Source organism: Parasteatoda tepidariorum, chromosome 8 (genome assembly GCF_043381705.1).
Source record: "Parasteatoda tepidariorum isolate YZ-2023 chromosome 8, CAS_Ptep_4.0, whole genome shotgun sequence".
Taxonomy (NCBI): domain Eukaryota; kingdom Metazoa; phylum Arthropoda; class Arachnida; order Araneae; family Theridiidae; genus Parasteatoda; species Parasteatoda tepidariorum.
The window spans coordinates 63,389,766-63,405,745 of record NC_092211.1 but is presented as its reverse complement, the minus strand read 5'-3'; the positions used below and the strand labels follow the sequence as shown (position 1 = coordinate 63,405,745).

General features: G+C 27.2%; 1 protein-coding gene across 1 annotated transcript; it reads left to right on the top strand.

Moving 5' to 3' along the window:
• The first annotated feature begins 1,511 nt into the window (after positions 1-1,511).
• LOC107448908 (acidic leucine-rich nuclear phosphoprotein 32 family member A) lies at positions 1,512-15,103 on the top strand. The gene is made up of 8 exons (XM_016064273.2): positions 1,512-1,912; positions 7,127-7,270; positions 9,124-9,243; positions 9,325-9,478; positions 10,997-11,056; positions 11,750-11,823; positions 12,854-12,944; positions 14,675-15,103. The coding sequence occupies exons 1-8, from the start codon at positions 1,865-1,867 to the stop codon at positions 14,716-14,718; spliced, it is 735 nt and encodes a 244-aa protein (XP_015919759.1). The 5' UTR covers positions 1,512-1,864; the 3' UTR covers positions 14,719-15,103.
• The last annotated feature ends 877 nt before the right edge of the window (positions 15,104-15,980 follow it).

Sequence of the window (15,980 nt, the reverse complement as noted above, 5' to 3'; positions counted from 1 at the left end):
ACACCATACTCCTATTCGAAATTATTTTTTCTCGTAGCCATGGTATCCGTCACGACACGACACTAATGTCAGGAGGATTTCTCCTGAAAGCCGCATCATAAAAGCATTCGAACAATTAACGTATTGTCCGCAAGAAAATATTTATGTTCTGTTTGCAACTGTTGTCTGCTATACTTCTGTAGAATGCTGAGCTTACGAATCCTTATAATAAAACCATATTATTGCATATACATTTGCTGTAACCAAATTTAGTACGGGAGTAATTCTGATACATCGTATTTTTCTACAGTTATCTTTGAATTTTATTCATTGTAATTTTATTGAATTTAAAAAAAATCAATGTAATTCTTTATTTCGAATTCTGTATTTATTTAATTATCATATTAATTTAGTTAAAATAGTTTTCGGAATTAGATTTCTGAATTTTCAAGCCCATCTCCAATGCGAATCCCATCTCCAATCTTTAACAAACTTTCTCTGTCCCGAAGGCCCAAAAGTGCCCATTTATTAAGGTTTCTCTGAGTTAAAATTCTGCCCATAAGTAAAAAATGTCTGGTCGAAACGGTCATTCCAACTTGATTATTAAGAAACTAAAAGAATACTTGGACAGCAAAATGACATATATGAATAATTTTAAGATTTGCTATAATTCTGGATATGGTTGCGTCGAATATAAAGTAGTGTTACCCGGTAAAATTGGCAGGGTCTGGATTCCCGCCATAGAGTCTTAAATCTAAAAAACAGGTCCAAGAACCTGGTATCAAATAATAATTTTCTTTTTTGTCTGGTTCAGCTTATAAAAATTTGGCTGGGTAAGCCGGGTTCTAACTAGAAATTGTTCTAACTTTCTGTTTTAAACAATGTAAATATGAAATTAAAAGTAGTATATTTTATTATTCTTTTGCGAAAAGACATTCTTTTACTATATATAGTAATACTAAAAATACTAGTAAAAAAAGTGCTCTTAAGTATACTTAAGAGCACTTTTTTTCTTAAAAAGTTTCTCTCTTGCTCGTTTTGAATGCAGTCTGGTATATTTGTGCTCGATTCCAAAATGTTCCGATTTTTGTTGAAAAATGTTATCCTGATATTCCCACTAACAGACTTCAAATGACCAACCTTCAAATATTGTAATGCTAAATATGTGGAGAGGGTCAGAATAGCGCATCGGCCATCTTTACTTCCCAGACTAACTAGTATCTGAGTGAAGCTCAAACCTCCACTAGATATAAAAATCTGGATAACTGGCCAGGGATACACGTTGAAAATTTCAGTAGAAATTATGAAAACTTCAGTGAAACTATGCTAGCCTATGGAAGTGTTTATTTTATTTTGTTCGTTGTATTCTCTCCTTTTACTTTCGGTGGCTTCTTCTGCTTCTTGTAATACTGAGTTTTACATTCAGTCTAATCAAATGACTTCTTGGATGAAGAAATCTTTGAGACCATTAAATAATAAAAAAAATGTACCGTTTCTTTCTTTTTCATTATTGAATATTTTAAATCGCTCTCAGATGGGGGGCGGGGTGCCTTTCGCCTGTTTGTGATTATCAAGCTCTGGGTTCAATTTCATTTCATTTCTCAGTATTGCATGGAAAATGGCAAAAAACCCTAAAACTGTTCATGCCGGAAGGAATATACTTTAATTAAAAATTTTTAATAAATAAATATAAATAAATTAACAAAATAACAATGCAAGTTATAAATAGTGTACTTTTTAACGGCAACCGTGAGAGCCTTTAACAATTTAAACTGCGAAGAAACAACTAGCGGGAGCGGAGTTACGTCCATTATTCTAATAATTTTGCTATTATTAATTATCTTTCTTTAACGAATTCCATTAAAATCCAATTTCTTACAAGAAAATGGAAAAACGGATTGACTTAGAAAGGCGGCTTAAAAGTCCTGACGAAGTAAGAAACTTAATATTTTATGTTGTTGTAAATACAAAAGTGCCAGTTTGGCGCCATTTTGTCAGTATTTGAAATCGCACTTCATAAGTTATTGCTTTACTTTAAGAAACATTTCTAATCTACAATTATCAAAATAATTCTGCTCTTTCTTAAAGACAGTAAATGAAGTTTATAATTTAGACCTTCTTTTTTAAAATTTGTGTAATTAAAGTAGGCTTTGGTGTTAAAAAATGGCCTTGCTTAATGTGAAGACATGTATTCATGTAGATGTACTGATACATGTCCTTTCAACTTCAAAATTTCTCTCTGTTGTTGTTGCCTGTAAATTTCTAAGATTATTTATCCAGAATTAAACTTCGTAATTCAATATTCTTGTAATAAAATCAATTCTTTAAAAACGTTCCGATTGTAATAAAGCACCAAGTAGCATGTAAAAATTGAATTAAAGAAATGTTATTAGTAAAACGGATTAGAGGTTGTGTTTCAAGTTGTCAGTCAAATTAAGATTTTGTACATTGAATTTGTTGGCTGAAACGAAACTAACATCGCTCATACATCACAATCTGTGCTTTAAGGGTTAAAACACGAAAATTTAAAAATAATTTTTATGGATGGCAGATTAAGATCGAATAGTAGAAAAAATAGTGACACATTAATTAGGAAAATTATAATTTATGCCTCATTGTAGTGATCTAACTAAATGCATAAAAATGAAAAATTTATTTGAACTCTTCTTATTTGTTTTAGCCTTCCCTGTCTAGACACATGGCGAACTAGTTTTTTAAAAAGTTATTGCTAAGCTCTTTTTATCTATTAAACTGGATAAGCCAATTCTTTTAAGATACAAAAAAATTTTATTTTAATTCTGCCTTTGACGTACAGTTGTTAATATTAAAAAAAAATTATTTCCAAGATATCCGTGCACCTGGCAAGTCATAAATTTCGGTATTGAACAAAATTTTGTTATGATTTTAACTATTTTTTAAAGAAAATCATGGGAAGTCATAGATTTTGGTCCCTGAATTGGCCTAATTTTTAAAATGGAACCCCCTTCCCAATTTCATGGTGTTCCGAATATCTGAATTTCTAACAAAATCCCCACTCAGTCATTTTTTATTAAAATATTAAATGTTTTAATCATGTTCTTTAAGAATTATGGTGTTATTTCAAAAAATGAGAGTTAAAATATTTTTAGAGCGAATTATCTTTTAAACTTCTATGATTTCAGAATTTTTATTTGATCAATTTAAAATTCTAGCTGAAGCAAGCCAGTCATTGGCAAATTTTTTTATTCCAAAATGAGAACAAAAAAATTAGGAGTATTTCTTTCCTTTCGGATAAAGAAAAGTACAGTAGGGAACCGATTATCCGGAACGATCGGGACCATCGTTATTCCGGATAACTGATTTTTCCGGTTTTCTGAATCGCTACAAAAAGCAGTTTTTTATTGTTAAACCCAACTAATAAAAAGAAAAATTTTTGGAAGTAATCTTAAACAGAAGAAAAAACGAAGTAATACACTAATGATTATTTCCAAAATGATGGTAAGGTAAACATCTTTCAAAAAAGAATGAAAAATCCTAAAATCTTATGAGGAAAAAAAAATTTTTTTTTTTAAATGGCAGAAAATTTATCGAATTTTGTTCCGGTTTTTTGGTTTTCCGGATAACGGGTTCTGTACTCTATCTCTAAATCTCGACAAACTTAATGTACATTTTTATTTTTTCGCACCTATGTGGTATGAAAGTACTAATTTAAGTACTCATAGTTTATTCGATCTTTAATAGACTTTTTTTTAAAAAATATTAAATAATGATTTTATTATTATAAATTGCTCCACTTTTTTTAAAATTTTATTCCATATTTTTATAGTTTTAACAACAAAAAACTTATGAGACGAAAAATTATCTATTTTTATAATTTCTTTTTTATAAAAATGTCTAACTTCATTAATGTAAAAGGTAGGCTTACAAAAATTATGCAATTATTGTATACCGTAGCGAAAGCAATCGAGATACATTATAAGTTTAGTTTATTTTCTGATATTCGATATTAAAAAAAAAGCTTTTTTTCACTCATAGTTTGTTGCTGAGTCTTGCTGCTTGAACCAACTCGCAAAAAAGCACTTAAAGAAAAGTACTTAAGAAAACAGAAGGAAAAAGGTTAATAAAACCTTTTTTCTTCTGTTTTCTTAAGTGCTTTTTTTCTTACATTTGTCTTTATTTTATTAAGAGTAAATATTTATATTTTATAATATGATAGCCTTTGTTTTTAAGAATCATTTTTCATAAAATTAAAAAAAAAAATGTTTTTAGGAAAGGTGCATAGAACAGCTTTGGGTAACTGGTGTTTAATCAGGGCTTAATCGAGGTTTTCAATCCTAGTACCTATTTTTGTGAAAATTTAGTATTGCTAAAAAAAATAATAAAAAAAAACTACATATGTATACAAAAAGTACAATACTATAAAAAAACATTCACATATTGCGCAAGGAATTGCTTATAAGGCAGCTTGCAGATTAATTCCATTTATTAATTCAATCTAAATTATACAGCCAGCTAGCATAGAAATTATGGAATTTACTATACAGATTAATATTATGGCTAAAAATTTGATTTACATAAAGTTTAAAAAATTTTTTAAACTTGCTAATAAAATTTATTGAACTTATTATGATTAAGAAATTATTATTTCGATATTGTGCTAACTTTTACTTTTGAATTAATGGTTGAAAAAATAATAGAAATACAGAATCAGGGTTGGGTTTTTGACGTCAAAAAGTGGTTTTTGACATGACAAGGGTATAATACTGGTTTAAACCGTCAAAAACCCGTCAAAAATGTCAAAAACTGAAGTTTGCCAAGAAAATATATAAACTTCAAAACTACCAACAGTTGCCATGCATTATATTGAAATTTAATTATACTATAGGTAATCAGCAGGTTTTAAAATATTTTTTAATTAAAATTAAGGTAAAATAACAGATTTAAAATCTCAGAAATTTATATTCAAATGCATGTGCAGAAAAATTTTGCACAAAAATTGTTTAAATATTTATATTTAAAAATTTTTTTTTTCTTTTTGATACTTAAGAAAATTAAAAGTTTATTACTATGCATTTTTGACATATAAGGAACATATAACTAATATTTATAAGGAACTTACAAGTTATGTTGTATAAATACAAACTTGATACAAGATACAAGTGTATAAAAATTTTTTTTTAATGTTATACCGAATATCTTTATTATCCAGTATGTTAATTTGAATTTAAAAGTAGTTATATTTATGAATAATGATAAATATAATTCATATTGTTTATTATATTTATTTATAATTATTACACTTATCATTTTAAAACAATTTTTATCTCTTAATTTTTTTTTCTCCACTTGTATTAAGAATACAAATAATGCATATCTTGAAAGCAAGAAGTAATTATTCAACAGCTGAATATTTAGATATTCAACAAAACTATATCGTATTCAGCAAAATGAAATTCACAAGTATTTGGATAAACTAAATTTTCAGCATAGTAAATGAATAGGCTGAATATACTGTAAATCGACACTAACTACTCTGTGTATTTAACAGAAAGCACTTAAATTTGTATTGTCTTATGTTAAAAAGATTATTAAGAAGATTTAAAAGAATATTAAAAAGATTTTTCTTTAAAAGAAGATGTCTAATGTACAAAACTGCTAATGTTTATCTTTAAAAATGTCTAATTTTTAGTATAATCTATACTATACACTAAATTTGGTTATAAATAAATTTCTTAATAATATCACTGCAAATTTTCAATAACACATGAAAATGAATACATAATATTACAAAAGATGTAAGTTTTCAAAAGTACAAGATTTTGGTTACTATTCAAAATATAAGTGTTTCTTCAAAATTTAAAATTAATTTTTTCTAGAACATTTAGAAACACTATCATTTATAAAAAGAAATATAAATTTTATGTATTAATTAAATTTCATATATGAATATAGGTTTTTGACATTTTTGACAGTGAGGTTTTTGACGTGACGGTTTAAACTATGGTTTAAACTGTCAAAAACTGTCACATGTCAAAAACCTGCCAACCCTGTACAGAATACATAGATAAAATTATAATGACCGCTAATAATAACAGCTAGGAAAACTATTCAGCACTTTAATTCCTTCGAACTTTTTATTTTCGTGAAGATGCGTTTTTTTTTTCTTTCTTTTTTCCCGAAGTTTTAAAGTAATTTATTGTAATCTGAATCTCCTGATTTCTGTTATAAGAAGGTAATGCAACCTGCTTTCTTAAAATAAAAAGGTGTAAATTGTATATTTCACAAAGTAATTCTCACTCATCAAAATTAAAGAAAAATTTGAAAAATAATTAAAGGCAAGCTTAGAGACAAACTCTGTTTATAAATGTTCTTAAAAAAATGTAAACTAAAAGAAAAGAATTTATTGATTATGAAGCTTTTTTAAATTAAAAATTATGAAAAAATAAAATGTGCACTTTGAAATAAAAGATATTTAAAAAGTATTAGTAAAATTTAAAATCACTAATTTCATTGATATATCAAAAAAAGATATAGGATACAAAAGATATCCAAATAAAACATTTAAATATCTGTAAGGCTGAATATCATGTGAAATTTAACTATATAACTAGACAATATAAAAAAAGTTATTAAAATGAAGGAATGAAATTAAAAGTCTGAAAGTGAAATAATTTATCAATAACTAAATAAATCAAAAGTGGATATTTCATTATAACAAGTGGTTTAAAAAACACCTTTTTCTTGAAAAAATAAAATAGTGTTTTTAAGAGATAGTGGTTTATTTTTACGAAAAGGGAAAGGACACATTTTTATTAGAATAATACAGCAGACTGGATGGCATTATAAAAACATTGAAATTAATTATGCATTTGTAACTCATTCATGTTATAGGGCTATCAAATAAAAAATCAAAGTTGTCTCATGAAATATTGCTTGGTATAGATAAAATATGATTTGTACTTTCATTCACATTTTCTTGATATACTTTGAAAAGTCAAGGAATTTTTTTTTCTTGAAATTGAGTGGGAACCCTGTATCACTTTCAAATATAAATGAAATATTCTGTGTTTTGTGGCTTGTTGTTTGAAGATGATTGTGTTTCCCTTGCCTATTAATGCTTATTAAAAAATATTTTTTATCAGATGATGTAATTACAATCTTATTTCAGATCAAAGAATTGGTTCTTGATAATTGTCGCAGCACTCAAATTGTAGGTCTTTCGGATGAATTCTGTAACCTTGAGATCCTTAGTCTCATCAATGTGGGTTTGACAAGCTTGAAAGGGTATCCAAAGCTTCCTAATTTGAAAAAAGTAAGATTTTTGTGTTCTTAAGTTTTCAAATGTTAAACAATATAAGAAAAAAAAAATTTGCCAGATTTTTTTGAGTCTAAAACAACAGTTACATTGTGTGTGAATTAAAGTAAATAGATACAAGGTTCGGCTATTAATTTCCAGGACTCGTGGAATAACTCAGAAGAAAATAAAATTAAACACATAGCCATTTAATATTATTCGAAGTAACCCCCATCAGCCATAATGCACGTCTGTGCTCGGCAGTGAAAATTTCGGATCGAAGTTATAAAGTCCTCTTTTGGAATGCTCTTTTTTAATAGTGACGTTACAGTCTTCTTGATGGCTTCGACATCTTGAAATCTTGTCCCCTTCAGAGAATTTTTCAGCTTAGGAAACAGTCTGCGGGTGCTAGGTCTGGAGAGTATGGTGGATGCTGCATTTCAACGACACCATGCTGGGCTAAGAATCGCCTCACAGGCAACGCAATGTGTGGAAGCGAACCTTTTCAATTTCTTCCGGCGTGCGTAACGACTGCGGCCAACATGTGTGTGGATCATATTCCACGCTTTCGCGCTGTCTCAAAAGCGTTTAAACCATTCAAAAGTTCTGGAGCGACATAATGCTTCCTCGCTGTAAACTTCTTTAAATCATTTGTAGGTTTCTGCAGCTGTCTTGCCCAATTTGAAGCAACATTTAATGTTTATTCTTGCTCCATTTTCACTTCGACAATAGGAATTTAAGAGCTATGTTTTAATGCGCCTTTCTATGAGAACCACTTACTTCAGTATGGTGCCGATTGCACTGCACATGCGCAAGAAAACACTCTTCAATATGCAATCATTAGCGCCATCTTCTGGCTTTTCGTTTTCCTACAGTTACGTCAGTCCTGGAAATTAATAGCCGGACCTTGTAATTCTCTGCAAATAGGCTTAAAATGCTGTAATTGAAGAAAATTTCAGTTTTTTCTTTCGAAGATATACAAGTTATTTGTTTGAAGATGTTTTTACTGCTTTATCTCATATGTTTGAAGTATTACTTGAAATATTTTTTATTAATTTTTAAACCAATAAAGTTTTATTCCTTGACTTTTAATTGCAAATTTAGTAAAAAAAATATATTTCTCCCTGAAATACTTATATTTTTGGTTAGATTTTATCTTTTAAAATTAATACTTGTAGTGTTTCTATGCTTTAAGTTCTTTTGATCTTTAAATAGGTCTTTTTAATAAACAGAAGAGTTTTAAACTCATAATTCATATTGTTCTCTCACATGTAGCAATTCAGTGTTTCAGATTGATGGCATTATTTTTTGGATAGAAACAGTGCAATTATAGGTGTTTTAATTTCTTTTTATTGGGATAGTTTAATGCTGTTTTTTGAAGTTTTGTTTCTAATAAAAATAAAGAAAAGCCATAGATTAAGTGCCTTACACTTGAAGCAATGCAATGATTTTAAACTATAATCTTGCTGTGTAAAATTATCAGGGCTTTAGAACAGACAAAAAAGTTATATTTTAAAAGTTAATAAACTTTTGTGAAAATCGTTAAATTTTTTGTGTAAAAATTATTTTTACAGGTTTCTAGTAGGAAAGATTTAAAAATGAATTTGCTTTAGAAGAAAAATTATTAAATTTTCTGTTTAAATTCGTAAAATTTGCTGTAAATAATATTTATCAACATATTATTTATGTGTTTACTCAGAATAAAGTTGTGCTAACTTTAGAAAATACTATCATTGAGAATTTTAATCCTTAAATCCGTACATAATAACTAATAACTATTAACCTACTTTATTTTATTAATAATGAGCTATTTGAAAAATTCACATTTAGCATAATTTTTAACAAATTATTTTTTTAATTTCTTTGTATAGTTGGAGCTTAGTGATAATAGAATATCTGGAGGCTTAAATTATTTAAGTGGCAGTCCTAAATTAGTTACCCTGAACCTCAGTGGTAATAAAATTGCTACTCTGGATGCTTTAGAGCCATTGGTAAGTATTATTTTTTATTGTATTATTAATAAAAAATTTAAAGAATCAAATTGCTTAATTTGTAATTTTATCTTCATGCAGAAAGAATTCAAAAATCTGAAACATCTTGACCTGTTCAACTGTGAAGTTACTACGGTTGATGGCTACAGAGACAAAGTGTTTAGTTTGTTACCCAGTTTACAGTATTTGGATGGCTTTGATCAAAATGAGAAAGAAGCAGATGATTCTGAAGAAGGTATACTTATGCCTTTGTACGATATTTGTACAAAATAAATTATTCATTTTTTTGTGTAATGTCATATCAATTTGTGACCAGATCATATGATTAAATGCATTAACTTTAGTTGCACTACATTTTGACATATTTTTAAAAGTTTTAAATTTCAGGTTAATTATTTTCTCTTAAATTTCATTTAATTAAAAGGTACAATGTTGATTTTAAATTCATAAGGGTGTAGAGCTTAAATAAAATTGGCTATAAGTTTATTTGATTGGTGATTAGTTCTTAGCTATCAAATATAATTTTAAAATTTTTTATGTGAAATAGTGTTTTAGTTTAACTATTAACTGTAAATAAAGCCTTTTAAATACATTTTATTACAGTTTCTACTGGTAAATAGAAAATAAAAAGTTAGATTAAAAAAAATTATTTTTATTTTTGAAAAAAATGTATTTTATTATCAAAAGTAAATTCCAAATATATATATATATANATATATATATATATATACTGATTTCTTCTTAAGAATAAAAAACCCCACAGTGCTTCCTCTCTGAAAAAAGCACTTGGAGTTTTAAAAGGACACTCACTTAACAGTAAAAATTTATCAAAATGTGTAATATTAAGAAGTAATAATTGAAGTTCATTCTCAAAATTTTTTAAATTACCCTCTTGTACTATTTTACATGTATATTTCAAAAAGTAATTCTCTCTTACCGAAATGGGAGAAAAATTTGTAGTTTATGAAAATATTTAAAGGCATGCGAAAAACTAATCTGTATATTTCTTTTTCAAAACAAGTAAGCTAACAAAAAATGATTAATTGTTAAAAAACTGAAATGAATATTTGAGATTTCAACAAATGAATTTTAAGATTTTCATAAAAAAGTATTTGTTTAAAAAAGTTTTGAAATTTAAAATTATTTAAGAAAATTATTATTATTCTCCCCAAAAAACTTTTTTTCCGGGGTTCAATCCTAGCAAAGAAGTAAATATTTGTAATACTGATCTGAATTAAACCTATAAATACAGATAATCTACCAGTGTGCAATTATTATTTAAACAGTGAATAAATTTTTTTCAAAATGGAATATGATTAAAAAGGCAATGTTTTTAAGGGATGGTGGCTTATTTTTTACAAAAAAGCAAAGAGGGTGCATTTATTGGGATTAAAAAGCTGGCAGAGTAGGCAGCTCTTAAAAAAACGCATTGGAAGAATACTGTACATAAAATAGATTAGAGTTTTAAATTCAGTACAATTTATTAGCCTAAGACGCATGTTATAGTTACATATATGTATAAAAGTGCTTAATTTATTAATTAGGAATAAAAAATCTTTTGGAAATTTAATTTCCATAATTTCCTTATTCTGTTTACCATTTGTTCTTAGCTTCTGACATTTCCCCCTTTATTTTTTATCTGGCTTCAGCAATATTGAGATAAAACAATGATATAGTTACAATACAATGCTTTGCAAGATTTTTTTAAAACTTGTATTTTAAGAAAAAATAAATTGATAATTTTTTTTTTTAGAGAATGGAACTCATGGTAAATTTGATGGCGATAGTGAGTTAGAAGATGAGGAAGATGAAGGTAAATATTCATTTTCTGTTAAAAGGCAATAACAACAAAATGATTCTTGAAAAGCTTATCTATCTGCAAAAAAAGGCATGGTTTTACAGTGGATTTTTAAACATTGTGTTATCCATAGCAATGATAAATGAGATTGCCGATTTAGTGGCCAAAAAGGGTACATTAACTTAATGAGCATCTTTTTCCAGTATATCTTTTGAAACATTGAACCAGTTTCTCAAAAATACCATGCCTGAAGAATCTGAAATGAATCTAGCACATTTTAGAACAATTCAAAAGTCATAGCAAGACTTAATTATCTCTTGTCCCAAAAAATGGTGCAGACATAAAATGGTGACTGAATTTAGGCTTGCCACTGGTTATAACTTTTTCCAGAAACACTTGCACGGTTTTTACATAGTTTCAAGTCTTATAAGCAGTTCCTTTTATCTATGACAAGTCATGGAATGAAACTATCTCATCTTTTGCCTAGCTTTTACTAAACGTTCTCTTGTGAACTGCTACTAGAGGGCGAGAGGCTTTTTGCATTCATTCTCTGCTTCTGTCTTGTTCTTTTTCCCCCCCTTCTCTATATGCTTTGTATGTTTGGCTGCTGTTGTCTTTTAATCTTGCCATTAGAAATAAAATAATATTCAATAACAATTTCTGGTTTTTAGAAATGTATAATTTTATTTATTCATGTTGCTTTTTTAGATGAAGAAAATGAGGAGGAAGAAGATGAGGATGAAGAGGAAGTAGGATTGGAACATCTGCAAAATTCTATTGATGTGAGTATATAATCAGAATTGTTCTTATTCAAAAAATTGATATTAAAATACATTGGGTTAAATTCAAAAACTAGCAAGGCATTAACCCTTAATAAACATACTTTGAAGGAAAAAAAAGAAAAAACTACTAGTTGTAGTTTTCACATAATGAGGAATCGTAAGTACTTAATTTTAAGTAACTAATATGGCTGTTTTTAAATTGAGAGGACAAAAAAAAAATTATGGGATGATCTAAATAAAATGTTTTGCAAGAGAATCTATTTTAGCTATTAAATTGTTCTCCAATATGCTGAATGATTTTATTTTCTATATCAAATTTCTAGTTAGTATGTTTCATATAAATCTAAACATTGTTATGCATTATCAATGTTGAATATAGCAGTAATATTTATCATTTAGTAGTTGTATATTAAGTGAAGCTGTGAAATGCTAGTTTTTAATTTTTTTGCTTAACAAAATAGTATTTAATTTTCTTATGATTGCGTCGCAAAACAGTTTTTGACTAGTATCGGTATAATCTAACTCAAGTAAGTGGTTATTTCAAGTTAACCACATAGTGAAGTTTTAAAATCACGAAATAAATTTACATTCAGTTTTTCTTATTTGGTTTTAATTATTCAAATATTACCTCTTTGTTTATAGATTTACTGAAATATAAATCTTACAAAATGATGGTTAATATCTTAAGTTATAGATCTTTGTCTGGGTTACTGTAGGTAATTTTTTGGCAGAATAAAAGGTTTCTGATAATGTACATACCAATGATCATTGTAACCAAATTACAATAACTCAAGCTAAAAAGACAATTTTTTTCTGTGCTCATAAGTATTCATAAGTTTAGATTGATTAGTGAATGACTTTGAATAGATTATGTGTATCAATGTTACAAATTTAAGTTGCTTGTGCTGAAATTCGCTTTTTCGTTTTAATTAAGGAAATAAAAATTTTAAACTGTTGCATGACTATTGGAAGTACTTAAGTACTGAAACTGTTTATTATTTAACAAACTCTTGATTTGTTTTTATTGTAGGAGGAATCTGAAGGTGATGATTATGACCCAGATGGTGTGAATGATAGTGATGTAGACATTGAAGATGATGCTGATGAAGAAGTGGAAGAGGGTATAATTTTTCACTTCTTAAACATCATTTTAATTTTATTTAAATGCATGGAGAGTTATTGATGCTCTTTTATCCCTATAGAGAGAATCTGTGCTAGCTATTATGCAGAAGTTAACTTTGTTTCTTTTTTAAATATACTTACATTATTTCATGTGTCATTAAAATGAACAAAGCATGTATATTGCTGTTTTCTTAAGAGAAACTCTAGTTTTGAACTTTTTATGATGGTTGGTCAATTTAGCTTTGATATAAGTATTGAATTTTTTGTGGCAACTGCGACAAAATAAAATACGCGCTTACAGCAAATGTCTAATTTAATTCAGGAAATTTACTGTTTATATTGCTTTCCTTGTTTAAATGCGTGAAAAACTATATAATCTTTACTTATTATTGCAATTAAGTAAATGTAAGCAATCATTGTAATTTTAAAGAGAGAAACTTGTAAGAGGAATTAAAAAAAGCAATAAATTAAAATTTTGCATAGTGTCTGTAGTGCCATAAAACAAGAAAGATGAATCAAAAAGTATTTTAATTTAAATCAGATTGGTTTTTATTGATTTAATGCTGTTAAATACGAAATTGCTGTAACATATTTATAAAAACATTCTTTAAAGTTTTTGAATATAAGAAATGTTTAGACAGTTTTTACAAGTAAAGAAAATGTCTTGCAATAGATCATTCTTATAAATATTTAAGAATGATTTTGTATTGTTACTGGGGCATCTTTCAAGATTCACATTTTGCAGCCAAATTGTTTCATATGATACAAATCAGTTTAATACATTGAAATACAAATAAAAAAATTTCAAATTTTGAATGTAAATATCTTGCGTTTATAGTTTTTACAGGTAAAGAAAATGGACTGCCATAGATCATTTATAATTAATACTTAGGAGTGATCTTGTAATATTGTTACTAGGTCATCTTACAATATTTCAATTAAGACTCAATATTTCTTTAGTTTTTAATGTATGGGGTTATTTTAAAAAGTAGTTTTAATTTGATCAACATGTATAGTATAATATATATATATTTTTTAACTAAGTTAACTTTTTAGTCAAATGCTGTAGAATGACCCTACATTAGTATCTGCTTGTTTTCTTACAAGAAGTTACTCTAATTCCAATTTCACTTGCAAAATTCAAATATTCAGCATATCTGCCAAGTCTCCTGTTTTTTTAACAAAGACAACTATCTCCTGTTTACCTGTATGTTCTCAATTTTCTCTATATTTTTTGAAGAAATTAAAAATAAAATAAATTAAAAATTGGCAATAAAATATCCACTGATGGCAAAAATACTTTTTATTTCTCAACTGATGGTGCTATTGCCAGTTCTGCAGTATGTGTAGTGTTTATAGTTTAAGTAATTAAAAATCATCGTTTAAAAAAATTTTACTTTGCTAACTGTAAGTGCTTATATTTTCAATTTTTTGAGTTTCTGTTTTTGACTAACCTGATTCATTATGCATGATGTTTCAAAACTTTACTCGTAGCCTAAAATATGTCACTAGTAAAATCTCCGTTATTTTATTTCTCCAATGTTGGCAGATATGAGTCAGTAATTAGTTCAAATTTTGTTTATCAGTTCTCATTGCATATCTTGCAGTTAAAAAGCAATTATGTTCTTCCCTCCCTTTGTGAATAGATACCATGCTTTTATTATTTTTACTCTGTGAGTTTTTTATTATTTTTGATTAGCAACTTATTTCATACTATTTAATTGTTTAGACAATCCTCGAGGACAGAAGAGAAAGTTGGACAGCGAAGACTAAGACCAGGAGTTTGAGCAGTACATCGGAACTTGTGTATATATCATCACCATTATTTGGACAGTTTTAATTCTTTGACATGAATGCCTGAATATCACTTAGATTGACGTTTGATTCTTTAATTTTATCTGTATTGGCATTGTATATTTTTTGAGCCATTACATACAATAGTACTGTTTGTTTTTTAACATTCTGTAATGCATGTAGAAAGCTCTCTTCCAGCATTTTTCTTTTATTTACCAGTCTGTATTCAAAGTTTTCTTCCACTTGTAAATTTTATCTCCTAATGTGTTACACTATAGATTTTTCCTTGTTGCTTGTGCTTTGTGTAAAATATTGCAAGTTGTATGTACAACTTAAATTTTAAATAAAATATCTTTTTTAAACATTTGAGATTTCTTTTTCTTGGTTTTGCTCAACAATTTGTGTTCATTGCACGGATTTAACTTGATAAAAATACAGAAATATCAAATGTGATATAAATTTGTAATAAAATTTTTTTTGTTTAGAGATGTTAATCTTTAATTTTTAGAAAGTTTAATATATTAATTGTAAAAACATAACTGAGCCAATTTGAGATTAAAATTGGATGTATAGTAATTTGTGCTGTGAGCAAGTAAATTATCTATTCAGTTCCTAAATTTTTTGATGTAAGCACTAGTCTTCTAAAAACAGGAGGAGTATTATTTAATTTTTTTAGTGCTAAAGTTTTGAAAATTTCAAAAGTCCTGACATCAGTAAGTCAATGTGAAAATTATTTCATGAAATACAAACTTTAGAGGTTGCTGCGCGTGATGGAAATTTTGTCAAGGGTAGCCTATTGATATTTTCAATGCTAATTTTAATATTTTCAATGCACCTTCATAGATTTCAATCACTGATGTTATCAAACTATATTTATTGTGTGAGATTAAAATTTGAATTAGATATTTATTGATAAATAGTTAAAAAACGAGACGTTGCTGTATTTAGGAAAATGTTTCTTCGGTAGTCCTGATTTGGTTCCTTTTACTTGTCCATAACGTGGAACTTTTCAGAAGATGGAAACTTATTTTATATTTGCTTCTCATCTATTTTGTATTAGTAAATTTCGCTTGAAAATGGTATATTCAGGTAATAGTTTCATAACCTTTTCTAATATTTATTATACATTTTTATTACCTGCATTTTTGAATTAATTTATATTAGCTTAATAATTATCATTAGTATGATTAATTTTTCTGCTCATTATCCATTTAATTTTATAGGTAGTCAATCCTTCAATA

Excerpts from the sequence above, each read along its gene's own strand:
- LOC107448908 (XM_016064273.2), top strand. The coding sequence starts at position 1,865 with ATGGAAAAACGGATTGACTTAGAAAGGCGGCTTAAAAGTCCTGACGAA. Across the intron at positions 9,244-9,324 it reads TGGATGCTTTAGAGCCATTG|AAAGAATTCAAAAATCTGAA; the intron begins GTAAGTATTATT and ends ATCTTCATGCAG. Across the intron at positions 11,824-12,853 it reads ATCTGCAAAATTCTATTGAT|GAGGAATCTGAAGGTGATGA; the intron begins GTGAGTATATAA and ends TTTTTATTGTAG.